Here is a 26994-nt window from a genome sequence, read left to right as displayed (position 1 = left end):
CACTCAACCACAGACACTCCCACACTTCACACCTGGGCTACTAAACATGTGTCCACTTTTTAAGGGCCTATGCAAATGTGGTCTAAGATGTAAATACAATCTAAAATGTTCTATTTTATACTCAAAGCAAAAACGTTTCCAGTATATTCAAATGTACACTTTCGTTTCTGTAGGACAGGGAGATGAGGGAACTCCTGAAGAGCCCCATTAAAAGTCTAGCCTAGACGGCCAAGATCAACCTGAGAAGATGTATAAGGTCAGAAGCTTCCAGAAAGTACTGGGGTTTGCTAAATTCAATCACTTGTTCAGGAGTGTTTATATGGAACCCCTCTCCTTGTCCCAGTTTTCTGGATTTGGGTTTGAGAGCACGCAGTGACCGTTTGGCTGCTGTTTGTCAATGGGATTTTCTCAGCCATTCTCCCTTTTTGTACCATGTTGGTACCTTCCTTTTCAGAAAGTCAGGAATCAGGCATTTCCATGGGGGAAAAAACTGACTTTGAATGGTTGCTATGCAGAAAGACACAGTACATCCACTCAAAAAGTCTCACAATCAGTCCAAATATTCTGCAGTTGGTTCAGCGTTCAGTGTATCATGAAAACTACCAGGTGGGGTAAATCAAAATGTATTAGAGAAAGGAGAAGGAGAAGAAGAAGAAGAAGAAGAAGAAGAAGAAGGATATGTTGGATAACAAAACTGTTGCACACTGCAGAGTCACTAATCGGGACCAGAAACATTTTGTGGTTACCTCTAAGCCTCAAAAGCGCTGCTCCACACATGCTAAACCACATAAACCATGTCTTTTTTAAAGTAACTATGCCCCCTGGAGGCAGAGACTTGTAATGACTCTGAAAAGCATAGATCACAGGCACTTAGAGGCTTAGTTTTACTGGAATCAGCTCAACTTTCTGATGATTTTCCCCACACTGTGTATTCAGAACACTGATCACTCGGCTTTTCTAAATTCTGAAACTTAAAGAATATAATATATATACACAGTACTGTGCAAGTCTTAGGCACCCAAGACACATTTTCAAAATCTATTTATTTAATTTATTTGTGTAGTTTGTGTTTATTTGCTCAGAAAAGTGGTCATATTTGAATAAACAAAATGTAGAAAATATGAATTAAGAATATATATATAAAACAGTGATGTTCTGGATGTGAGTGTGTTTGTTTCCCCATCTCCAAGCCTCTCCTCGAGGAAGCCCAGTATTATATGTAGTTAAAAAGCAGCTCCTGGTTTGACCAATCAGTGCTCAGTAAATTGAGCTCATGATGTAATTGATGATATTAACGAGTCTCTGTGGCGGCTGTGAAGGTGTCAAGGAAAAATATGGACCCGAGAAATTCTTGCTACTTCTTATTGTTTTTCTGTTTATTTAAATTATGAATATGACTTTATTCTAATGTATGTTGTGATAAACTCACTGCTGAGGTCAACTGGTTAAACATTTGCTTAGAAGCCTAAAACTTTCACACAGTACTGTATATATATATATATATATATATATATATATATATATATATATATATATATATATATATAAATAAATAATGTGCGTGTTGAAATGCCAACCATATGACAAACCAAAATCACTAATGATACTGATTATTATCCAGTGAGCTGGTCAACAAACTGCAGCACTCAGTCTGTAAGTGTGTATTCATGTAATTACCAGAGCTTGCCTGTAGATGGCAGTGCAGGTCAGGGTATGTGACTAACGTCCTGTGAGGTCCTGTATTTTGTGTTTTGCGCCTCATAGCAAGGAGGGTCTGGGTTCGATTCCCCGGCCGGGTGATCAGGGTCCTCTCTGTGTGGAGTTTGCATGTTCTCCCCGTGTCTGCGTGGGTTTCCTCCGGGTTCTCCGGTTTCCTCCCACAGTCCAAAGACATGCAGTCAGCCTGATTGGACATGCTACATTGATCCTGCCTCCCGCCGATGAGCGCTGGGATAGGCTCCAGCACCTCCCCGCAACCCTGAGGGAGAAGCGGCTTGGAAAATGGATGGACGGATGGGTGGATTTTGTGTTTTGTGCAGTATCCACAGCATCCAGCAGAGGGCACCGTCATCCCCAACACATAACTTTCTATTACGCCTCTCAGTTTCCCCATCAGCTGCTGAACAATCACGACCTCCAGTAAAAGTTCCGCTTACATCAGTCAACTTGGTCAGTGAGAGCAAATTTATTTAGATACAGGTTTCACTGAACGGTTTAAAAACAAATAAACAAAAAAAACTCACAACGTGTCATTATGTGGATTTTTTTAAAGTTTTGCTTTTTTGATGTACAGTGGACTTTAGAGTTTCTGATACACAAACAAATGAACAAGCAAACAAACAAACAAACAGAACTTTTTTCCAGACCATTTTTAGAGCCACCCTGAGAAACACGGAGGCCGTGCTGTGAGCTTAAACACATCGTGTCACAACACTGTGGTTAACTCTGCTCATTTTACATTAGGGGAAGTAGATCTTCCAGCGAATCATATATATGCTGCCAGTGACAACAGTAGTTCTCAGAATCTCTCCACTTCCAAGTCAAACTCTCTTCACTGCAAAGTTCTTCTTCATTCTTTCCTCTGAAGGCCGTGAACAGAGATGGTGAGTTAATGTTCTAGATACTCTCCTGTCTTTAAGACTCCACTTGCTGTACTGTCAGTGAGTGCTGGATTAGAACATGTCAGTGGTGTGAAAACTGATGTTTTAACCCATTCTAACCCTTTTAGATGTGCTCGATGCTGCTGTGGGCGTCAGTGAAAACAGTTGGGCTGCTTTTTCTTGCCTTATCAGGTGAGTCTAAACAGTGTCTTTGTCTAAACAGTGTCCAGGCAGCACTGGGGCCTGTGGTGCAGGGGGCAGGTGGCTACTGTTTGCCCAAATGTTAATCCATTTTTTATTGGACCCCTCAAGTCTTACACTGTTCATGGGGAGTAATGGGAGATTTTCTGGCGTGTTGGGTCAACCAAGCCAGTTGCAATAATGATCAGCTAACCTAGCTCACAGCACAGCCACATACACTAACCAGTATTTTAGGTACAGTTTCAGGTTCAGTTGCTTGTTAACACAAATAGCTAATCAGCCAATCACACGGCCACAACTCAGTGCATTTAGGCATGTAGAGGTGGTCAAGACGACTTGCTGAAGTGCAGACCGAGCATCAGAACGGGGAAGAAAGGGGATTTAAGGGGCTTTGAACGTGGCGTGGTTGTTGGTGCCAGACGGGCTGGTCTGAGTATTTCAGAAACTGCTGATCTACTGGGATTTTCACACACAACCATCTCTAGGGTTTACAGAGAACGGCCCGAAAAAGAGGAAATATCCAGTGAGCGGTCAGTTGTGTGGACGAAAGTGCCTTGTTGATGTGAGAGGTCAGAGGAGAATGGGCAGACTGGTTCCAGATGATAGAAAGGCAACAGGAACTCAAATAACCAACCAGAATCTCTGAGGAACATTTCCAACACCTTGCTGAAAGTCTGACATGAGGAATTAAGACAGCTCTGAAGGCAAAAGGGGGTCCAACCTTTTACTAGCCAGTGATATATTAGTGTATATTAGTGTCAACAATCCCCTTTCACTGCTCATCCCACTGACCCCTGTCTCTCATGAGATTGGTTTTCTAAAAGCACATACACAGTATACACACAGTCAATGGCATTAGATCAGAGACCTGCAGTTGAACTAGCTGACGAAATAGTGTAGCTACTCATTTAGCCTGCAGCATCACAGTTTGGGGTCATAACTAAGCAAAACGGATAGGAAGAGGAGAGAAGGTGGAGCCGAGAGGAGTGAGAACGTGAGCTCATTAGCCTTCAAGCTCCTCCACTCACCTGGCGTCAGTTGTACCTAAAGGCCTAATGGGTGGACATAAGCTAAGTCAGTTCTACCAACTGGCTGTAAGCCAAAGTTTTAGACCATTTTGAACTCTGGAAACCACCTTAAAGCTGGTCAAAGTGCGTGATTTGGAACACAGGGACTTGCAACTCGAGTCACTGGAACAGTGTGCACAGCTCTTAATCAGCTTCACTAACTTCTATGAATAGTACAGGATTAGTAACTACTTACCCCTATTGCACTCTTTTATTGCACTATTCACATTTGCACAGTCTGTTATGGCACTATTCACAGTTACTGTACATGTTTACTCTGCATACATATCCTTTTACATTTCGCTGTTGTCGGATCCAAAATGGTCAATTTACAGGAGAACTGTAGCTCTAATGTAAGTGAATGGAACCAGAGCTTTTTGCGAGTCATTCTGGGCCATTTCTTTTGGTCCATTTGTCATGAAATTTACATCCAATGTAAAGAGTAACATGCATCATCAAATTATGTCAAATACTGAAAAATGGCAAAAATGGGAGATACAAGGTTTTGTTCCGACAGCAACGATATGCTGCTCTCACAGTACATACAACCTACATCTGCATTCTCTCCACTCACTCTGTATACATGTTAATTATATTTATATTTCCTTTATATGCACTTTATATTAAATAATACTGTATTTTGTGCTTCTGGTTAGATGCTAACTGCATTTCATTGGCTCTGTACCTGCACTCTGCACAATGAAAAAGTTGAATATAGTCTGGTCTAGAAGACTCCCTCAGTGTTTATTGAGGTAGTCTTTCATACTGAGCATGGACAGCAAGTTTACTTTCAGTTTGTTTTTTTGCCCCCTTCGTCCATAAAATCTCCTGCCGGTCCATTCAAACTGAGCTAAACCACAAGCCCCTACTGTGAAACGCTCTACTGCAAGGTTTAGCTCAGCTATAGGCACTTTTCTCACATCTCCAGCAGGAAACTTTTCCTCAAAAGTAGAACTGTTTCTTGTAAAATGTCTGTCAACGTTTGACTTTTTACAAGGCTGAACTCGCTTCTCATTTGCCAGGGTGTTTTCCAGTTTCACCTTAAATATTGGACCATTTAAGATGGAACGGGACAATTCAAATGAGAAACTGAGTTCAGCCTTGTGACGTCTTAGTGTTTGACAGTTTCTCATCGCAGATCAATGCATCAGGAAATCAGCTGAATGCTTTTCAATACAAATAAGTCCATTCGTCTCCAAATTATTGATGTTTGTCTTAACTCTCTTACTTTCCATTAGCTACTATCAAGGGATGATTGTTGTCTGCATTGCTATGGTGACCAGCAGTCTGTGCAGGAATCTTCAGGGTTAAAGCGTCAATTAGCAATTCTACATTAACTCCAGCATTTGTCAAATCTGTCTCAGAACAATCAGCCGAGCTTTATTTTATTGCAAAGGAGGATTATTTTATGTTTATCTAAAAATCTAATTCTGCTGTGGAGCAGCAACAGGACAGTAAAAGAGCTGCATGAGGCTCTAGAGTCACATGTTGCTGGTGCCTGGGTTAGATATACTGTCTCTTTGTTTGGTGCAATGGGCATAAAGCCCTCTTTGTACAATAACAATAACTTTGAGTGACTTAGCTGTTAAGATCGTCTTAGTTAAGACCTGTTTGTGTGACCAGCCCTGATTCCCTCAGTCAGAAAATAAGATGAATTAATCTGTCCAAAGGAGCTACATTTACTCCAGATATCTACCGATTTGATATCTGCTGATTTATCTGCTGCTATTTAATATTTACTGATTCATCTTTTCACAACATACAGTGTTTAAGTAAAATGCATTATAAAATGCTCCCTCAGCGTTTATTGAGGTTATAATGAACATGGACAAGTGTACATTCACTTTGTTTTCTCCTACCAGTCAATGAAAACTGTTGTTTTAATGTAGATGAAGCTCCACTCTATTATAAACAAAAGTGGGTAAACTGGCAACCTTGAGAGCAACTCAACTGAGACATAACAATAGTGAATAAACAAACAAATTACATTGTCACTTAATAATAATAATAATAATAATAATAATAATAATAATAATAATTGTTTTATTGAAAGTCATTTTTGCATGGCAGGCATGAATTGCTGTTGCACTGGGACCCATAAAGTCCTAGTAATCACTGCGTCAATTGATTATCAAAAACAGAACTTTAGCCTAATAGGCTGATAATGGTCTTGCAGAGGTACAGTATGTGAAACACAGACTTTCCCAAGATCAACGTGTTTATTTATTTAAGCATGAACCTATAATGTATTATACTATATAATCTAAATCTCAACACATTATCTTTCCCGCCCTTCATTTGTTACAGTTTTGGTAACCATTATGTACAAGGGAAGCACTTCATAGGAGTCCAGTATTCATAATGCTTTATAAATACATCCATGTTGTATGGTGTGAAAAATGTATTATAATGCCTGGAATAAGCTTGTGCATCTATAAACCTTTGTGAAATCATATACTTTTGCTTTATAAAGTCAAGTTTATAATGAGTCATTGTTACGGGACGGCGGGGAGGGGGACTCAAGTGCAGGACTGAAGCCCAGCAAAAACAAAAATGTAACGGGCGATGGAAAACACAGCCGCCACCGCCACTGAAGAAGCTACCACTGCACCACGTGAGAGAGAGTGTCACGACGGTCAAGGCAGCCTGAGGAAGGTGGAAGGATAAAGGGCAAACCAAAGAGACAACGTGCTCATACAAAAGATACTTAGTAAGGCGAAATCAACTAAATGAAACAAAGATGCCGCCACCGTGACTTCGGCAGTTGGCGGGCTTTGCTTGATGTGTTTGCTCGTAAACGCCTTTCGAGGCTTGGATTTCTTTTGATTTATTTTTCAGTTTCGGCGCAATTCCTTCTCTCAGCCCTCTTTTCCCTCTTTGGTTATGGGGCAGTTTTATTTCTTTTCTTTTTTCTGATCCTTCTCTGTTCTGTTCTTTTCCTTTCCTTTACTTTCCTTTCTGTTCCTTTCCATTCTGTACCTTCCCTTTCCTTTCCATTCTGTTCCTTCTGTTTCCCTTGTGTTCCTTCCCTTTCCTTTCCTTTCCATTCCGTTCCTTCCGTTTCCCTTCTGTTCCTTCCCTTTCCTTTCCTTTCCATTCCGTTCCTCTCTTCTCTTCTCTTCTCCTCTCCTCTTCTCTTCTCTTCTCTTCTCTTCTCTTCTCTTCTCTTCTCTTCTCTTCTCTTCTCTTCTCTTCGACTTAGTCACCCCCAGTCACCCCCTCTACAAAGGTGTGACAAACATTGGAGTTTGCCAGCACCTTATGTATGAGGGCTTCCAGGTGCGTCGAGTTAGTCTTGATTGCCAGCACCTTGCCGCTGTCCCCCTCTGCTGGCGGCAGGCGGTTCAGGCTGAACCCTTACAGTCATAATATCTGTTAATGAGAACATTCTGAAGTTCTAATGCACTATAACTACTCATGGAGCTTTACGCCAGGTCATTACAGGCTTTAAGTGAAGTGAGGTTTTTTGAAAGTTTTGACTGTTTGCTTCCTTATGCAAGTAGATGATCTTATACCTAATCTCTTAAAAAATAAATAAAGAAAACGGAAGACTTTTTACTTAATGGTTGAATCTGTCTGCCTTACAATTTTTGGTTATTTGAGCTTCAGTTGATAAGCTTTTTGGGCACAGTAGACAGATGTTCTGTTAACATAGTATTTTAAGATTATTTGACTGTAGATTTTAAGGCCCACTTGTTTTAGTGTGCACAATGAAAAAGTATCCACACACTCAAATCTGTGCAAAAATCACTTTTATTTGCAAGCTTTTGGTCAGAGACCTTCTTCAAACTATGAACAGGTTAGCAGTGTTGGAAGGTTAAGAACAGCGCTTGATTGACCTTAATGCAAGACTTGTGCCAATCAGCTAAGCTTGAGATTAGGTGCCATAGAAAGCATCATAGGAATTGTTTATAATACACAACAAAAAGTTCTATTAGATGCAAAGACAACATTAGAGATACAGGTATCTGAACATCTGGCAATAACCATCATAAACCGTAAAGTATGTAGAATCTATTGTAGTTTATTCCTATAAAATCATTCATAGCAAATCCTCATTGAGACTCAGTGGTTGTTGTGTACACAAGACGAATCCAAAAAAGTTTGCATAAATTCTGTCAACACCCAATCGGCTCTGTGGCCTGAAATCTGAAGAAGTAAATGTGATATAAATGTTTATTGAACTGAGAAGCTATAGGGTAATTCATATCTTTGCATCTAATGGTACTTTTATATTTCAACAGATAAACAACATTTTTCATATTTAAATTCCCCTTACTGAAAAGTTCTCTAGTCTTAGGGTGTCTAAAGTCAATAGTTCTCCAGGTATTATGACACTGGGCACAGTTGCCACAGGTGGTTTTCCTGTTTAACAGAAGTCAGGAGAGTCTGTTTAAAGGCGGTACACAAGTCATGTACTGGAGTTAAAGTTGAGACCCCCAAGGTAAAGTATTACTCCAGTAAATGTAGAAGTTCCTCCCTTTAGACCTCCACTTGAAAAAAGTACTAAAGTATTTACCTTCAAATGTACTTAAGTATAAAGTAAAAGTACTAAAAGAGGAATTCTGGCTCTGATGTCCTGTTATCATTTTTATAACCAGACTGGCTTCATGAACTCATTTCAGGTAAAAGTCCTCCAGCGTCTCTCTTGGTAAACCAGTCTTTTAATAGAACGTCATTAATTAGTGACGCTGACGTCTATTAAAATGATCAGAAGCACAAAACACTGAAGGTAAACAGTTTCCATCAGGGAGAACCGAGTGGCTCTGAAATCACTTTTTACACACAAGCAAAGTTTCAGTTTCAGATTTATTTACAACTTAGTTCCAAGTTTAAGTTGAATAAAAACTGGCTTTAAACTCAGGATCACAGATGAGCTCCTTTACTATGTTGATCTGTAGGCGTCTGTTCATAAACATAAACCAGCCCAAACTCATTTACTATAAAATGAAATGGTGTTTGTAGAAATTCAGAAAAAAGCTGCGTCAGTCTCGATTGCATATGTGGACGTATTTCTATATTGTGCACTATTTACAGGTTAGGTTAGTTCCATCATTGGTGCTCTGGCTTTGCACTTCTTTCGTTTTGACATGTGACGTTTTCATACACACAGAAACCAAAAGGAACGACAGATTTCTCAAAATGTAGGAGGAAAAAGTCAGATATTAGACTCTGAAATGTAGTGGAGTGAAAGGAAAAAAAGTCACCCAGAATGGAGAAACTTCAGTAAAGTACAGATACAGAAAAAAAAACTACTTAAGTACAGAAACTAATCACATTTACTTAGTTACTGTCCACCACTGGATCCTTTAAATATTGGGTATGGGCTGGAAATACAATTCAGCTGTGATTATACTGTACATGGAATACAGCTGTGCTTGTTTCACTAAGGTTTGGCAAGCTGGTGACGTTGAGGCCAAAAGTAACTCTTCTACTGCTTCCATGACCTCTTATGTACAGAATGTTCTTTTAAAGGAGAAAATGCACTTTTCTTGATTAAAAATATAAAAATAACATAACATAGTATAATACAAATCGTATTAAATAAGAGTCTAAAATAATAATGGTAAAAAAAAAAAAATCTTCATGTGTTTCAGGGTCTCTGGGTCAGAATTGGCGCGTGACTCACATCCCAAGCAAGATATGCACGCTTCATCACACCTCTGTGGTGTTACCCTGCAAACTCACTTACCCTACTGGTGAAATGGTCACTACTTCAGTTTGGCACTATAAGAAGCAGACGGATGCGGAGCCTGTGGTTGTTCCTGTGGTCCAGGAGTTTGGAGAACATGTGGAGGACTGCTCTCTCACGCTGAATAATATGACGCAGGACAATGCTGGCATCTATCAGTTCAGCTTCACCACCGACATCTCCACACAGAACCTGACCAATGAAGACGGAGTAACGCTGGAGATTACAGGTGAGGGATTTACTCATTTAAAGCCCAAGGCACACGTTCAAACTCAATTCCAAACAAGCTGGCACAGGAGATACAATGTAAGTAAAAACAGAAACCAGTGATTTGTAGATTCAGATCTGTGCCCTGTATTTGAAACCGTACTAAGACATTTAAAATTGTATCCTGTCAACTTCAGGATTTATAAATATATACTCATTCTGAAATGAATGTTTCCGCCACATTCCAAAAAAGTTGAGACAGGGGCGATTCAGGACCAGGAACGTTGTGACACGTCCAAATAACATTGTAGACAGATGCTATCATGCTTTGGTATAAAGAAAAAAATACAGGGTGATTGAAAAAGATTCATCCAATTCAAGGCGCCATAATTTTACAGCCGTGAGGGGCTGAGGAACCAATCACAATCCAACTGTAAGAGGAGGTCCTAGAGTTTCTGACTGGCTCCTTCAGTCTGAGAGGAGCTGAGACCCCTGAGCTGAAAGCGTTCTGCGTTCTCCATGTCAATAAGAGTGAATCCATCATAAATGTGCAGCGGGATTTTAATCAGCTGCGAACCTCCAACAGCTCAGAGCATTCGACGTTGGCTCCACATCACTGGATGATCTCTGAAATTGCAATAAAAGAGCTGTGAGTGCAGCGACACCCGACACGCTCAATCGAGTATGAGATGAGTTTGACTGTGGTGTTGATGTCTGTACAGCTGGAGGAAGGTCAGACTGAGCACTTGTAAAATTACATAACAAACTTTACGCTCATTTAAACTGATTACAGATCACTGCTTTGATCTGTAACGATTTGCAAGTGAAATAAATCATTTTGAAAATCAGATCATTCATTTTGAATCACACTGTATACAGGAAAAGTCCTTCATGAGCAAGGCTACCACTTTGCAAAAATTGTGTCAGCGAACAATACAGCAGTTTAAGAACGACGTTCTTCAATGAGCAACTGCAAGGATTTTAGCCCTCTATGGTGTGTGATGTCATCATCACTTTGTCTCACCCCTGGCCTACCAGTGCACTTCCTCTGTTTCACCCATTGGCCTCTTGGTATACTTCCCCTTCTTTGACTTAAGACAAGTGTCTTAATAAGGGGGGTGGTTGAGGGGAAGGGGAAGTGTCGATTCATTTCACTTCAAAGACATCTGTGATCTGAATATTTCAACGAATCTTTCTCAGGAATCATCACACTTATTTCAACACAACAATGCCAGGAAACCTTCTGTGTGTATTACAGCAGTAAAGCTGTGTCATGAAATTCAAAATACAACAACAAAACCCCCCATGCAGTTGTACATCTGAAGACTTGTAACTGAAGGATGTCAAAAAATATCCACTTTCAAAACTGGGTTAGTTGGTGGCTTCAGTCCCCAGATGTCTGTTAATTACTGTTAAAAGCAATACAGTGTTTTTCTACTGTTTTCAATTTAATACAGAGTTCACTACTAACTGCTTTCTGTTCTTATAGTGTCCTAACCAAGTCAGGGCTTGATTTTATGCCCTTTTTTGAGACTGTATTGTAGCATTGGTGGTTACTGGAAGATCCTTAGACAACTCGAAGTTCTTGTCCATTACATGGCTTTACTTAGAACGAGGCACAGCCAGTAGAATACAGGAGGGAATAACGGTTCTCAGGTTAGCTCGAGTTTCTTACTGCTCTACTGTTAGCTCACTTGGCAACAAGCAACACTGGTCAAACCCAGCCACACCCTCCAGAATAAAAGTCCTTTTGCAATAGAACAAGAATCCAAGCACTTGTAATGAACTAAACAACCTAAAAAAATATTAAACTCACTACCGCACTGCTATACTGTTACGGAACAGGAACACAGGTGTGCTCTGACGCCACAGTGCTCTTGCACTCCTTTGTGCAGGAGTAGCAACCCTGCTGCTTACCAAGTCTTTGAAACCTGTAAGATTATCTGGCTTGCATCCCTACGGAGCCTGGAGGTGTTCTCTGTGTGGCTGAGGAGTGTGGGTTGGGTTCTGGGGGACATGGTGTTGCACTGGGGCCACCTTCCTTGAAGCCTTCCAACACAATACTGTGCCAGTACTGTGCTGACCCAATTTGGCAACCTGGAGTAGTAGCCACCAGGACAGAGTAAGTGAAACACAATACAGGTCAGATGACCTCTCTGCGTGGCTTCAAGCTAACACACACACACACACACACACACACACACACACACACACACACGCGTCATCAATGCTGGCAAGAGTGCAACAACCCTTACACGTAACTGGCTGCAGCCTATATATTCTCTGAAAACTGGCTCTGTCTCTTCTGCCCACTGTAAAGCCTCCTCCAGACGAGTTGGCTTCGCAAGCTGCAACTGCTGCTGGAGCTTGACTGGGCTTACCATCTGTATGCATGCTTCTCTCTGGGCCGACACTCTTTCCAGTAGAGTTTCTCTTTAAAGTGCATGGGCCTCACAGGTTCGCCAAGCCCTCAGCATTTTTGCAATGTACACTGACGCCACAGTAGTTTTGCAATTTCGCCAGTAGTTTATACCCATGTGACTTCTCACTTCCTCAGATGCTGACATAAGGCTACAGCTTTCGTGCATCAGCTAGACTGTGCCGCTATCTAGCGGTATCAGTATCACCAAAAATATCAACAACAGGGTTTTTGACTTATATGCCATCATTAAATAAATAATTAGTAACTGGTTCCGTAAAACAGACAAAGTTTCTGTTGGTCCTGTCCCCATTACTGGTCCTGCCCTGTCCCCTCTGTTGACCCCTTTGATGAGCTGCCTTCTTCTCTGGACCTTCTGCCTATTTTGGCAGTGCCTTCTTATTGCCTTTGTCCATCCTCGGTCTTGCACTTCAGGAACCTTTCCTTGAGGAAGGGTTCTGTCACAATGTTAGATTCCAGATGGACCTGCTCAGTCTGAAATGGCTCATTCCAGATTCTTCTCCAGCTTCTGGTCCTCCCTGGCTTCACCAGTTTATTACTCACACCTATTTCTGTTTCTGTATGTTCAATGCCTTGTTTTATAGTCTCTCTTTGGTTTAGACCCTTGCTTGTTCTCGGTTAGAGATTTGCCTATGAATCTCATGTGTTACACCTCTTAAAGATGTTATTAATTTTATATAGTTATCCAGGGTAACCCATTAAATATAGAATGGCAAAAATAAAATCTAACTTAAAAAAAAGACAAACTTGAGTCATGGAAGGATAAATGATCAATAATCTTTCTTACTGTGTTCCCCTTTGGTGTCTTAGTTGCTCTCAGTGTTTCGTCCTGCTTTTCAGGTGTTTCTTCCAGTCACGGACATCTTCAGCAATGCTGATTAAGGGGCCACACCATTTTCTGGACAGTCCCCTTTGGACAATGGACATTATTAAAACATTACAAATTAAACTGGACTGACCTAAATTCTTGCACTTTATGCTATGATACAGTCTATCGTCTCTGACTAGAAATAAAAAAGAAAAAAAAATGGAATATTAATATTAGAAGTTGTATATATGTGATTAGTGGTCACCAATTGATCTTGTGAATGTCAATCATTCGTATTGCCTTTCATTTCTTATAAGCATGTTACCAGTTTTCTGCAATTGATGGAGTTTAATCTCTGATGCAGACCTGGAGGTGGAGATGGTGTCAAAGTCAGATGTGGTGTTAGAGGGAGAATGGGTGACGCTGGTCTGTGGCACCTGCATCCCTTCCATCACTCTACCAACCTACATTTGGCATAAAGACGGACGCCCACACAGCCGCACACATGGTGTCAACCAGCTGGACTTAGAGGAGGCCAAACCGGAGGATTCAGGCAGCTACTCATGCTCCATAAATGGCCATGAAGGCCTGCTCTCCTCAGCTGTGAACTTCACGGTCAAGTGTAAATCAACTTCAACCATAATATACATAGCACCCAAAGACTATTGATATTCATAGCTCAAGTTACGGTAATAACAATAGGCCTCATTTCACCAACCGTTCTTAAGAAGAAATTTCTTAAAGCCTACTTACTCAGCTTTGAGGAAGATTCTGATATTTACCAGGGTTTTCTTATTTGGGATTCTGGTAAGAACAGAATCTACACGCCTCAAGAACACAAGGGTGTGAACAGTTCTGCGGTTTAAGAACACGTCATGAATCTGATGTAGACTTTTTCTTAGGATTTTTCTCAAGAACACATTTAAGGAAAAACACTTGGGACGATATTGGTGAAGTTGAAGGCCCAGTTGCTTTTATGACTGTAATATGATTTGTCCCCCATGATTGATCTTTAAAGCTGTTTCAAAACAATGTACAACTGAACGTGGTCCACTTTGTGATAAATGATCATTAAGAAGCAAAAACAGATTTTTAAACATTTATTTATCATTTATAAACACTCATTAAATGAATTATAAAACTAAATCATGTGTATACATATCTAAACTAGGGCCTCCAAAGAACGTCTCAGTGTCCATCAGCTGGTCTGGTGAATTAGTGGAGGGCAGTTCAGTGACTCTGACCTGCAGCAGTGATGCAAACCCATCTGTGAAGATCTACACCTGGTTTAAAGAAGGTGAAACCTCATCTGTAGGATCTGGACACCAGTACAGCTTCAGCTTAAACCCCAGAAGTGATGGGTTGTACTACTGCGAGGCTAAGAATGAATATGGATCTCTGAGATCAGCCTCAGTGCTTGTTGTTTTAAATGGTGAGAGACTTGATTTTTATTTCATATGCACAAATTACTGAAATCGCTTTGCAAAATGTGTATTTTATGACATCGCTGCATCTGTGTGTATCTCAGCAGGTTACACCGTGATTCTGTATGTACCTGTTGGTGTTGGATTTTGTGGAGTAGTTGTTATTGCTATTGCTATAGGTTTCTGCCTAAGGTGTGGATATTATTATTATAATAATAATTATTATTATTACTATTATTATTATTACTATTATTATTATTATTATTATTATTATTATTATTAGTAGTAGTAGTAGTAGTAGTAGTAGTAGTAGATGATATTTTAAAAATCACAAAAAATGTGTCAGTTAAAACTCACTAACACATTTTTTTAATCATTTGTATTTATTTATTTTTTTTTGCAGGTGCAAGAGGCACAAGCAGAATAGAAAGCCAGACAAGCATGATTTTCAGGTGACCTGATAAAAACAAAAATAACCTGTAGATGGCAGCGTAGGACTGAGGAATACAATGTGCAATTGTACAATCAGAATGGTTTTCTATGGGCAGATTCTGTTCAGCAACAAATCTGGACAACAAATAAATATGTAAAAAAAACAGTACAGAATGTAATTGTAAGAAGTGTTTATGTTTGTTGACCATCCTATTTGCAGAATGCAGGCCAAAATGCCAAAGATGACACATACACAGCTCTTGACCTGACTACCAGGACTAACGATAACGTGTATGAAGTGCTCGGAGTAAGTATCTCTACTAATTTAACATTGGCATTTTTCAGCCTTAATGCTATTAATAAACTCATTTCATTCTGTTTTCAATCTCACACAGAATGTTCATCTTAGTCCTCCTGTTGACGCATGCATATCGGGGCACTCTGACTACGAGAATGTTGCAGTAAGTTGCATCCAACGACACTTAGTGTGACAAATACAGTAAATCGATAAGTTGATAAGACTTTTAACAAAATCCATGTGAAGTAGCTTTAATACATCAGTGGAAATTGTAAGAACTATAAAACCCAGCTGTACTTCTAATGCTACTATGCTTGGCTAAAGCAATAAGATATGCACTGGAATAGTAAATGGGAATAGTGAGCTGATGATGTTTTATATGTACATAAAGTGAGGAGAAACATTCAGTTACCTTTTTTTTGCTATTTCATATACTTTCAGCACATACATTTGCAGATGTCTTTTTACCTTACTTAAAATATAACAAAAGTATGTACTTATTAGCAATAACAACGGCAAACAATTAAAAGATGTGATTAATAAAGAAAACCAATATTTAGACACCACAAAGTAGTAGAGTGATGGCTGGTCTAATTGAATTGGTGGTTTCCTTGTTCAGATACTGGTAAGCCACTGGCCAAAGACAAAAAATGGACAGACTAGCAGACTAGTACAGACTCGTACAGACTCGAGTGTAGAAAAAAGGTTGCACGAAATGACCTCTTGATGCGGTGGCGAGTACAGTACTGCTGAGCTATCATGGCAACACTGTTGAGAGCTTCACAGGAAGGCTGATAAAGGGGGGGGTTAAGGCCAAACAAAAGTGTTTTGTTTTTCTTTTACACTTATGATGAGAGATACTCAAGAAACCAGTACTCAGGAGAGAAGCTCATGCCAAATTTTCTGGTGTCATCTGAGACATGCATGTTGCAACATAAACTCAAGACTGAGCAGAAAGCAGCGTGTGAGCAGCCCTTAAGTAGGGTGCCCACAGCTGTAACCGCTCAGCCCTAATTACCACTTAGTGGTGCCTTGTCTTCCTCTAGTGGCTGGAGGTGGCCTAGCATGAGGCTGGGACATTACAAAATCAGTAATATTGGCACTTTGTTGCAAAGGCATTATTTGCTATTACAGCTCAAAACATTTAAAGCAAGAAGTAATTAGCATATTGCAGCATTGTGATTAAATTTTATGAAAATGTATGTGGTATTCAGACAACTACATCATTGAGCATCCCTAGTAATATGTTGCTATATAAGTACTGTATATGAAGAAAATCAAAGTATGACATTTTATGTTAATGTATTTAGCAAAAAGTCACTTCCCAATTTTTGTTTTTCTTTCAGAATTTAGACAACATGATGAATACCAATCAGTCCTGATACAAGGTGATCCTCAACTAGTTGTCATGCTTCTCATTCACCTGACCAGAGACTCGACCTTCATCTTACCTTTTATCACTGTTAGAACTCAGCTATGCATACTGCACATTTAACTTTATATACAGATAGAAGAGGTTCTCAAGGTTTGTGGCTGGACAGTGACTTTTGTGACAATATTGGAATAAAAAAAGGAAAAACTAGGAATGTTTAATCCTAGTCCTGGAGGTCTGCTGCCCTGGAAAGTTCAGATCCCACACACCTAACTCTAATGTTTAAATGCCCCTTCATTACCTACAACAGGTGTGTTAGGCTAGGAGTGGTAGACCTTCAGCACAAGGATGAAGCATCCTTGGTTTACATGTTTATTGCAGCCTACATTTAAGATGTGGTTAAGATAAACAGGTGAATGTTGTGTAATGGAAGGTAGCGACCTAACACCTAATATTGAAATATTGCATTGAGTGTGAAACCAACTGCACTCACAGTCAAAGGGGAGTCTGTGCCTTCATATTTCTGCTTGTAAATTCTTCATTATTGCTTATTACATGAAGTAAAGATTAACCAATATAGCACTTGACTTTTTGTTTATATTGTTATTATTATTATCAGATTAAGCAGTATTAATACAATTTTTAACCACAGTGAGAAGAATGTGGTCATCAGCTTCCAGTATTGTTCCAATGTGTGCATTGTGTCAATTTGGTATCCCAGTGGCCGACATGGTATTTTAAAGGCAAAATAATAAATAATAAAGAATTTTAAAGGAGTTTTACTTGAGAAAAAAAAGTCGATTTCAGGACCAGGCATGGCATGACATTTAATAGGACTTAGCCTTGTTTTCACTGAATAATGTCATGGAATAGAGTCAAACTTGATAGGGTATTAGAGATTGCCTATGTGGACATTTAATTCATTTTTCATGATGTTTAGCTAATATTAAGCCCTTTAAATGCCTGATGAAAGCTTACTGGCCAATGGTAGATATATCTGTTCCAGATACTCCAGTACTGAGTTGTTCTTAATGTCTCAGTAATAAAATAGCCCAACAAGGCAGCATGCAAAGTTTTAACTCAATCAACAAAGTGGTTGCTTAGAAACATGATTTTGGATATTATAGCACCCCACATGTCAGTTGACTGGGTAATGTGAGTGTGTGTGTGTGTGTGTGTGGGGGGGGGGTGGTTACTACACTTACCCTCCAAGTTTGGTGTTTGGATAAGTTACAATGTCTTCACACCAATCAGTTTCAGGCAAGAAATCAGGCAAGAAGAAGGGTTTCCACACACCTAAAGGTGCTTGGACCCCTAATAACATAGTATGAGTGTAGTGCAACAAATGTAGTTAATGCAGGATATTCATCTTTATTGTGTTGTTGCAGTGATGATGTTTCACTAAGATCCACCAACTCATCCCCAGTCATAAGCACAAACATCAGAGGAAGACTATGAGCCAGTCTTGGTGACATCACACTAGCCTCAAGTCAAAACCTTTTTTCCAAATCATAAATTTGAATCCAACAGCAGTATTTTCATATTCAAAGAACATATTTAAAACTATATTACACTTCATGTACTGGCTGTATCAGATAGGCAGGGAACCTCCCTTTATATTCCATTCTCTCTAAAGTTACAATAAAAATAACTACACATTTTCACATATGACCCATCGTAAAGATACCTTTTAACCACTGTATCCGTTTGCCATCTGTATTAAAACTTTATTACTGATACAGGTTCTGTTGATCATGCTGAGATTATGTTGCAGACCATCTTTTAAACCAGCAAAATATCAGCATTCCTAGCACATCACATTATCTGAAAAGCATATAACTCCATGTGGCTCTCCATTTCTATGAAAAGTACCTTAACAATTCTCAGAACAAAACAAATATGCTCAACGTTCAGTAACGAGTCTCATCCCCAAATGACAAGTTGGAATAGAGGCTGCATGGAGATATGAAACTGAATGTGGTTACAGGTCTATCTATAACCTCCCAATTAAATATAATTTGACCATTTTTAAATCAAATACCAACTTCTCTTTACATGGTACATGTGACCTTCTTAGATACAGCAAGATACTTCTGGAAAGTCAGATTATCTATCAGAAACAGCTTGGCTGGGTGTCCAATCTTATCTTTAATGTGGTTGGTTAGTGTAGTGGTTAACACCTCTGCCTTATACACTGTAGACTGGGGGTTCAATCCCCCACCAGCGCAAGCACCCTACACTATACCAATAAGAGTCCTGTCCTTGGGCAAGACTCCTAACACTGCCTTGGCCTTCCTATGTAAAATGATTAAATTGTAAGTCGCTCTGGATAAGGGGGTCAACCAAATGCCGTAAATGTAAATGCCAGTGTGGTCACAGCGTTTTAAAAATTTGTTTAAAAAGATAACACAGTTGGGAAATAAATGTTTCATCAACTTCTAGTAGAAAAGACTGAACGTTTCATTATGCTCTACAACTTGACAAGCTTATAAATTAATCAGAGGATATTCAGTCGTCTCTGTCTGCAGTTTGCCCTCCAAGTTTGGTGTCTGGATAATTTACAATGTCTTCACCCCCATCAGTTTCAGGGAAGAAAAAGAAGAAGGCTTCCATGCACCTAAAGGTGCTTGGACCCCTAATGATATAGTACAAGTGCAGTACAACAAATGTAGTTAATGCAGTGCTGTTGCAGTGATGATGTTTCACTAAGAACAGCCAACTCACCCCCAATCATGTTTGTTGATAATCTTTTAAATTCACCAGAGAATATTCAGTCATCTCTGTCTGCAGTTTGCAAATTCACAGGAGGAGGGCACTGTTTTGTCTGCTGGGTAAAATTAAAGATATTAACTGTGTATGTTCACATAGACAGGTGATACTACAACACAGTAAAAAGGATTGTGTTTTAGTTTGAAAAAAGTCAGCAACCTGGTTGCAATGTTTAAATTCATAATTTAACTAAATCCAATACACAGTTTACTGTTGTTCACTTTCTATTAGGAGCACACTTCACATTTTAAATTATAATAAAATAATAATTCAAAGAGGAAAAATACAACAGACAAAATTATCACAAATGTAAATCAACATCCTGAGTGTTTCACATAACTAATTTGATCTCATCTGAAATGAAGGACCCTTTAATGCTCATAAATATTATATATTTTTCAATATCTTTTATTATTGAAACATACAGAAATGCAACAATGAATCTTTAGAATTTAACATCTCCACCCAGCATGTGAATGTGATGAGAACACAATGCAGATCACTAACAGCCTCACACTGAGCTCAACATACTGAGAATAAGAGCTGATACACAACATTTATATCATATGATTTCAGCTCTTAGCATTTCATACTCTACATAGAGAAAACACTCTGCAGTAAATCACACAGATGTGATTATATTATAGATTTAGGCTTATAAAAATTCAGAGAGGATGTTAGTAAGAAAGATGATTTTGTTATGTTATAATTTGTCATTAGCATTAAAAAATTACAATAATAATAAAATTGATGAATCTCTCCCTCTCTCACAGATGTTTATTACTCGCACTGTGCTTCACTGGGATCTTCACTGGTAGATTATAATGATTTTTATTTTGCATCTATATATGAATCTCTTTGAGACCTTCTAGCTGCTTCACTATGCCAGTTAGGGTCTATTTAAGTGATATTTAGATTCACCAGGTCTGGCAGTGATCATGCCTGCATGTGGGTAATGAGATGAATCCAATATTCAATTGAATTTGATCATTTTGATCTTTGCCTAATATTAAAAGCAGTTAGATGATTTCAAGGACCCAAGAGTGACATTAATGTAAAAAAATAATGAAGAGTAAGAGGGCAAATTCATTTTATGTTAAATGCCAAGAGTGGTCAGATATTTGCACAAAAAAGTACAGTACATACACAGAGAAAAAAAAGCAAACAAAAAAAACACAATGCTACTGCAGGAACTGCAGACTCACCCACAATCATGAGCTGAAAGATCAGAGGAAGAGAAGGAGTTTTCTGAGAGTGCTGATCTCAGCTTACAGTGAAAAATCAAAGAAATCATACCGTTTCTGGTAGACAAAAGATCTGACTATCAGAAAACTTCATGACATCAGTAATGATCACTGAAAGGCTGTAGATAATAAAAAAGTTGGTCTAGGACAGGGGTTCTCATCTTTTTTACACCTGTAAGGCCCACCTGTTCACAACAAGAAAGCATAGCTGCCCACAAGATAATCAAAACGTTTTTTTCTTTATTTATGTGCTGATGAAGAAAATTATTAGATTGTCCATTTCAGATCAATCATGCAAATTTGAAACCTTAAACCATTGACACCGGCTACTGTATTAGGTACACCTGTTCAATAGCTTATTGTGTTAACAAGCAAAATCAGCCAATCACACGGCCGCAACTCAGTGCATTTAGGCATGTAGAGGTGGTCAAGACAACCTGCTGAAGTGCAGACTGAGCATCAGAACGGGGAAGAAAGGGGATTTAAGGGACTTTGAACGTGGACGTTTACTAGCAAGCTGTACCTAATAAAGTGGCCGGTGAGTGTACATACATATATCCATCCATCCATCCATCCATTTTCCAAGCCGCTTCTCCGTCAGGGTCGCGGGGGGGTGCTGGAGCCTATCCCAGCAGTCTTCGGGCGAAAGGCACGATACACCCTGGACAGGTCGCCAGTCCATCACAGGGCAGACAGACAGACACAGACAGTCACTCACACCTAGGGGCAATTTAGCATGTCCAATCGGCCTGACTGCATGTCTTTGGACTGTGGGAGGAAACCGGAGAACCCGGAGGAAACCCACGCAGACACGGGGAGAACATGCAAACTCCACACAGAGAAGACCCTGGTCACCCGGCCGGGGAATCGAACCCAGGCCCTCCTCGCTGTGAGGCGACAGCGCTACCCACCACGCCACCGTGCCGCCCACATATATATATATATATATGAGTGGCAAAAGTATGTGAACCTTTAGGATTATCAGAAGATAATTTGAAGTAAAACTTAGAGTCTGTTTTTTCCAATTAATGGGATGGCGATCAGGCGTAAATGACCACCCTATTTTATTTAAAGACCAGGGATCTATCTCAGTCTGATCTTCACAGCCCATGTTTGTGGAAGTGTATCACGGCACAAACAAAGGAGATTTCTGAGGACCTCGAAAGAAGAGTTGCTCATGTTCATCAGGCTGGAAAAGGTTCCAGAACCCTCTCTAATGAGTTTAGACTCCACCAATCACAGTCAGACAAATTGTATACAAATGGAGAAAATGAACAAGCACAATAGCAACATATTTGGTTGAAGTTACTTTAGAGCTTACAATTCTTAAAGGAAGTTGTGGTCACAGACAGATCAATGAAAAGAGCTTCTCTTAATGCTTGTGCTTAATGCTAAATGACTGTATTAAAGCATTTTTGTAAAAATAAAGAATTAGTCTTACCGTTCTGTAAGCATATTTAACCAAATGACTTAACTTCTGTGTTTAATAGCAACACCCTGCTTATATATAAGATAAAAAAAAAACTTTTTTTAAAAAGGGGGACCAGTGGGTTTGTGGTGTGTTGTTAGTGTGGTGGTTGGTTAGTGTAGTGGGTAACACCCCTGCCCTCTATGCTGTAGACTGGGGTTCAACCCTAACCCTAACCCAAGATAGAGGAGGAACATTAAACATTTATGGCACCATGGCACACTTTCAGAAAGCACGTCCAGATCTCACTCTGTTCAGATGGTCTGATCATGTTTATTCTCTCTTGCACTACATCAGATGGATATACTGAAATCAGAACTGATAAAATCACCGCGAACATGATTGTGTCACACAGTAGCAAGACAAAAAGAGAAGCTCAACTTTTGACAACACCAAAAAGGCCACATGCATCTTGTTAAAAATAAGGACCACCACTCCGGTCTGCCAGTCCAAGGGTACTGTTCCCGAGGTCCGTGCAATATTGCAGAGGCGTGTTAGCCATGACAGCCCCACACTATCCAGAGCCTTAAGCATCTCTGGATGAATCTCATCCACCCTCGGTGCCTTGCCACTGAGGAGCTTACCAACTACCTCAGTGACCTCCACCAGGGATATGGAACTTGACACCCCAGGAGCCTCTGGCCCTGACTCCCGTGAGGGAGGCACATCTCCCAGATTAAGGAGTTCTTCAAAGTGCTCCTTCCACTGACTGACAATATCCTCATTTGAAGTCAGAGTTTCTCCACCCTTGCCGAATACAGCTTGGACACAGCCACCCCGACCGCTCCTGAGTCGCCAGACAGTTGTCCAGAACCTCTTTGAGGCCAAACAAAAGTCTTTTTCCATGGCCTCACCAAACTCCTCCAATGCCCTCAATTTTGCTTCTGCCACCTTTTTAGCCTGTCGGTACCTATCTGCTGAATCGCATGCCTGCTGCTAGTGCCCAGAAAACACACGAACACAATCAACATTCCATCAGTGACCTTAAAGTTGCAAGTGACTTGCTTAAGAAAGGGAGAAAAGGATTTGCAGGTGCAGCCTAAGAAAGGGAAGATAAATTGTGCTGTTCATCCTTTTCTTAAGGAGTTTAGCATAAAAAAAAAAACAATCTGGTACTTAATAAGCATCATCTAGTTATGATTCTGTTTTTGATCCTACTGTAACGTAGCCTTAAAAACAGATGAGGAAGCCAAAGTAACAATTAAATATATGCCACTGAACCCAGAACAAATAGATGGTCTGGCATTCTCTTCACTTGTTGAATGTCCTGTCAGTGTGCTCACAGATACTGATGTCAGATGAGAAGATAAAAAAAGATGGAAGCACAGAAGTTGCAATGTCTTAAGTCTTGAGATGGATTCAGCCACTTGGACTGTTCAGGATCATTGTGCTGCTGCAAAACCTTAAAAAAAATGTGCTTGAGCTTTAGGTCACAAACTCACAGGTGGATGCTCTCCTTCAGGATTTTCTAATACAGAGCAGAATTCATTGTTCCATCAGTTATGATAAGTCATCTAAGTCCTGCAGAAACAGACCATCATACTACCACCACCATGTTTGACTCTTGGTGTGATGTTCTTATGGTGGAATGCGGTGTTAGATCATGCCAGTTGTAACGGGCACCATGTCTTCTCAAAAGTTTCACCCATCAATCCAGAGAATACAATCCCAAAAGTCTTCGAGTCTTCTAGATGTTTTTTGAGAAGCCTTTTTGTTCTTTTTGGTCAGCAATAGTTTGAACCTTGCAACTCTCACATGGATACCTTTTTTGTTCAGTGTCTTTATTATAATGGATTTGTGTACACTGACCTTAACTAAGGCAAGTGAGGCCTGCAGTTCTTTAGATGTTCATCTGGGTTCTTTTGTGACCTACTCGATGAGTCATCAAAGTGATACTGGTGAAATTTTGGTAGGCCAGCCACTACTGGAAAGGTCCGTTGAGTGTGCTGTCTAAATTCACACAAAACATACAACTTAACACAAAATTAAATGTAAGGGGATATTTACTTATTTGCCATTTGATGACATTTACAGGAATTTGTTCCACTGGCACTTGCTCATGGGCTGCTCTTCATGTTGCGTCCTCTTTGAGCCCTCTCGGTCTCAGTGACAGCTTTTTGAAGGCTGCCCGGTGTGGTGAGCTGCATGTGTCGTCTCAGTTCCTCTGGCAGCAGTGTGTTCAGGAGGTGCTCCAGTGTCAAATCCTCCTGCACAACCTTCTTGAACTGGAAATGCCTGCTTAACAGTTGTGGTCAGCTCAACTGGGTAAATGCTTGTCCTCTCCCTTCAGCCTCTGCCTCTCCAAGAGCACCTGTTTGGCCAGCCACGCCATTGGCACCTGTGCAAAATGTCGTTGCAGGGCTGTAGTCGACACCAAAGTTTATATGTTGTTCTAGAGGCAGATCTACAAGTACCCCTAAAGCGGTGTCATGGTGACCACCACCATTCTGCAATGTTTCCAGATGACCATTTGCAGTGTCATTCTCAGCCATCATTCCCACTGAAGAACAGTAAGCATATTGTGTGCCATCCCCGCCATTTCCTTGCCTAGACAGCTGCCTCACTCTTAACTGGCTGGACCCATCAGGGAGGTGACTGGTGTAGCACTCAGTACCCTCTCTCTATGGTTTATGTCTGCTTTACTGTCTGCCTTTGACATCACTGATGCTCTGTTCAACTCCTTCCAGCTCAACTGCCATATCCCAGGACATATAGGCAAATGCTCTTTTATTGATCACGTGCTAGAAAGACTAGAAATGCACAGTCCATCGCTACCACAGCAACAAGAATCACAGTGGACAGTGAACACCTTTAACCACCGGTAACACTAGATAGCCTGCCCTCCTCTGAAACAACAACTCTAATGACCATTACCACACACTAACATCAGCAACAACATCTCTTGTGAGATGCCTCCTGTGAGCCACTCTGCATGGAGCTTGGCCCCTGTCAAGATCCACCCGCTACGCTCCATGGACCAAGGTGGACACCATGTTACAAGTTTTCCATAAAATTTTCACGTTTATGTTGTTAACAGAGAATTGTCTTTTTTATGAAATTGCTATAATAATAATACATTTTTATAATAATAATAATAATAATAATACATTTTATTTCATGGCGCCTTTCAAAAACCCAAGGTCACCTTACAAAACAGGAAAAAGCAACAATAATAATACATGTGAGTCAACAATCATTTGAATACGTCAAAATAAAACAACACTAAAAGAGTCACGGTAAAACAACAAACCAGTTTAAAGAGAATATGCTTGCTTAAACAGGTATGTTTTCAATAGAGATTTAAAAGAGAGAAGAGATTCTGCATTCCTAATAACTGGGGGGAGGGAATTCCAAAGCTGAGGGGCACAGCGACTAAAGGCTCTGTTGCCCATAGTAACAAGACGGGCAGAAGGAACAAAAAGATGGGTGGAGGATGAGGATCTGAGGGAACGGGACGGAGTAGAGATGTGTAACAGTTCAGACAGGTAAGGAGGAGCAAGGTTATGAATGGATTTGAATGTGAGAGTTAAAATTTTAAAATTAATTCTAGCTTCAATGGGTAACCAGTGGAGCTGTTGCAGAACCGGGGTGATGTGTTTTCTGGGTGGAGTACGAGTAATGACCCGGGCAGCAGAGTTCTGGAGAAGTTTCAGTTTGTGGAGAGTCTTATTCGGGAGACCAAACAGAAGAGAGTTGCAGTAATCTAACTTGGATGTGATAAGGCTATGGACAAGGACAGCAGCAGCATGAGAAGTAAGAAAGGGACGAAGTCGGTTAATGTTACGCAAGTGAAAGTAGGCAGAACGGGTGATAGAATTAATATGAGATGAAAAAGAAAGCGTACTATCAAGTATGACACCCAGACTCTTTACCTGAGGGGAAGGATATACATGAGAATTATCAATAATAATGGGAAAATTCGGAGATTTGGTTAAAGTGGAGGCTATGCTTGTGTGACATACAAAAATCCATTGAAGTTACTTATAACACAATGTGTGTATACAGAAAAGTGAGATTTAAAGCTGTATTTTGTAATTTTGCAACTAGACAGTGACAAAGATGAGCAAGAGTGAGAGTTGCACAGATAATCTTGACAGGCTTTATTCTCTTAGAATAAGAGCAGACAGCCTCCTTGAAACCACAAACATCTGCTGTCTGTGTTTATCCCGTTTTATACATTTTAGTACAGTATATGCCCACAAAATAACACTCACTGTATACATTACAGTTAAAGTATACATGCTTAACACTGTTACCTCTAAGTATTTGCCAAATATGGGTGTTAAATTGCAAGTTTTAAGAGTAAAAACTTTCTGGTCCAGGTATACTAAATGTTTGCGCTAACAAAAGCAACATTGTCCATTTTCCTTATGCTTAACTTCTTTCTGTGAGACTTTATTTTTAATTTTGTGAATTACGGTTTATGGATATGTATATGTATAAACATCAGATGCTGAGTGTTAGAACTGTTTGATGATGGTTTTAGGTTCTATGGTTTGACCTCAATACCAAAGCTATGAACTTTAGCAAGAAGCCCTCCGTCCTCCTGGGAGTCCAGCCGGCTGGGGGAAACTCAAATGACCACAGAGACTAGGTCTGTACTCAGAAGGGTTTTAAAGTTTATTGGTCAGAACAACAGAGCATATACACACTGAGAAGAAAAGGCATATATGAGAGTGGCATGAGCATAACGTAATCATGACGACAAGACAATAGAGAGAGATAGTAGTCATGAGACATGAGACTAAACAACAGATAGTGTTAGAACATTGCTAATCGGATATCATTGTCACTATGAGTTACAACTAACCATACGAACGCAAAAGCATAAGCTGAGGCATCTGTGTGACAAAGGCCCTAAGGCCTTATGCGTACCATAGGCCTGAACCCTATAGGTCATGATAGAGTCATGAACCAAGGATTGTGCATTGATCAGTATGCACTGACATTAGGATCCAACACTGAGATGACA

The 26994-nt window shown here is 40.0% G+C and overlaps 1 protein-coding gene across 3 annotated transcripts; it reads left to right on the top strand.

Annotated features, from left to right (window-relative positions):
* Nucleotides 1-2513: 2513 nt before the first annotated feature.
* LOC108414597 (B-cell receptor CD22-like) lies at nt 2514-17258 on the top strand. Of its 3 annotated transcripts, none has more exons than XM_037543481.1 (10): nt 2514-2603; nt 2729-2792; nt 9466-9789; nt 13380-13637; nt 14187-14447; nt 14547-14631; nt 14843-14891; nt 15092-15178; nt 15267-15332; nt 16516-17258. In XM_037543481.1, the coding sequence occupies exons 1-10, from the start codon at nt 2601-2603 to the stop codon at nt 16549-16551; spliced, it is 1233 nt and encodes a 410-aa protein (XP_037399378.1). In that variant the 5' UTR covers nt 2514-2600; the 3' UTR covers nt 16552-17258. The 3 variants fall into 3 exon arrangements, with proteins under 3 accessions (XP_037399378.1, XP_037399377.1, XP_037399379.1); XM_037543480.1 differs by having other exon boundaries at nt 14544-14631; XM_037543482.1 differs by lacking the exons at nt 14547-14631; nt 16516-17258.
* The last annotated feature ends 9736 nt before the right edge of the window (nt 17259-26994 follow it).

Source organism: Pygocentrus nattereri, chromosome 12, assembly GCF_015220715.1.
Source record: "Pygocentrus nattereri isolate fPygNat1 chromosome 12, fPygNat1.pri, whole genome shotgun sequence".
Taxonomy (NCBI): domain Eukaryota; kingdom Metazoa; phylum Chordata; class Actinopteri; order Characiformes; family Serrasalmidae; genus Pygocentrus; species Pygocentrus nattereri.
This window is presented reverse-complemented; position numbering and strand designations above follow the sequence as displayed.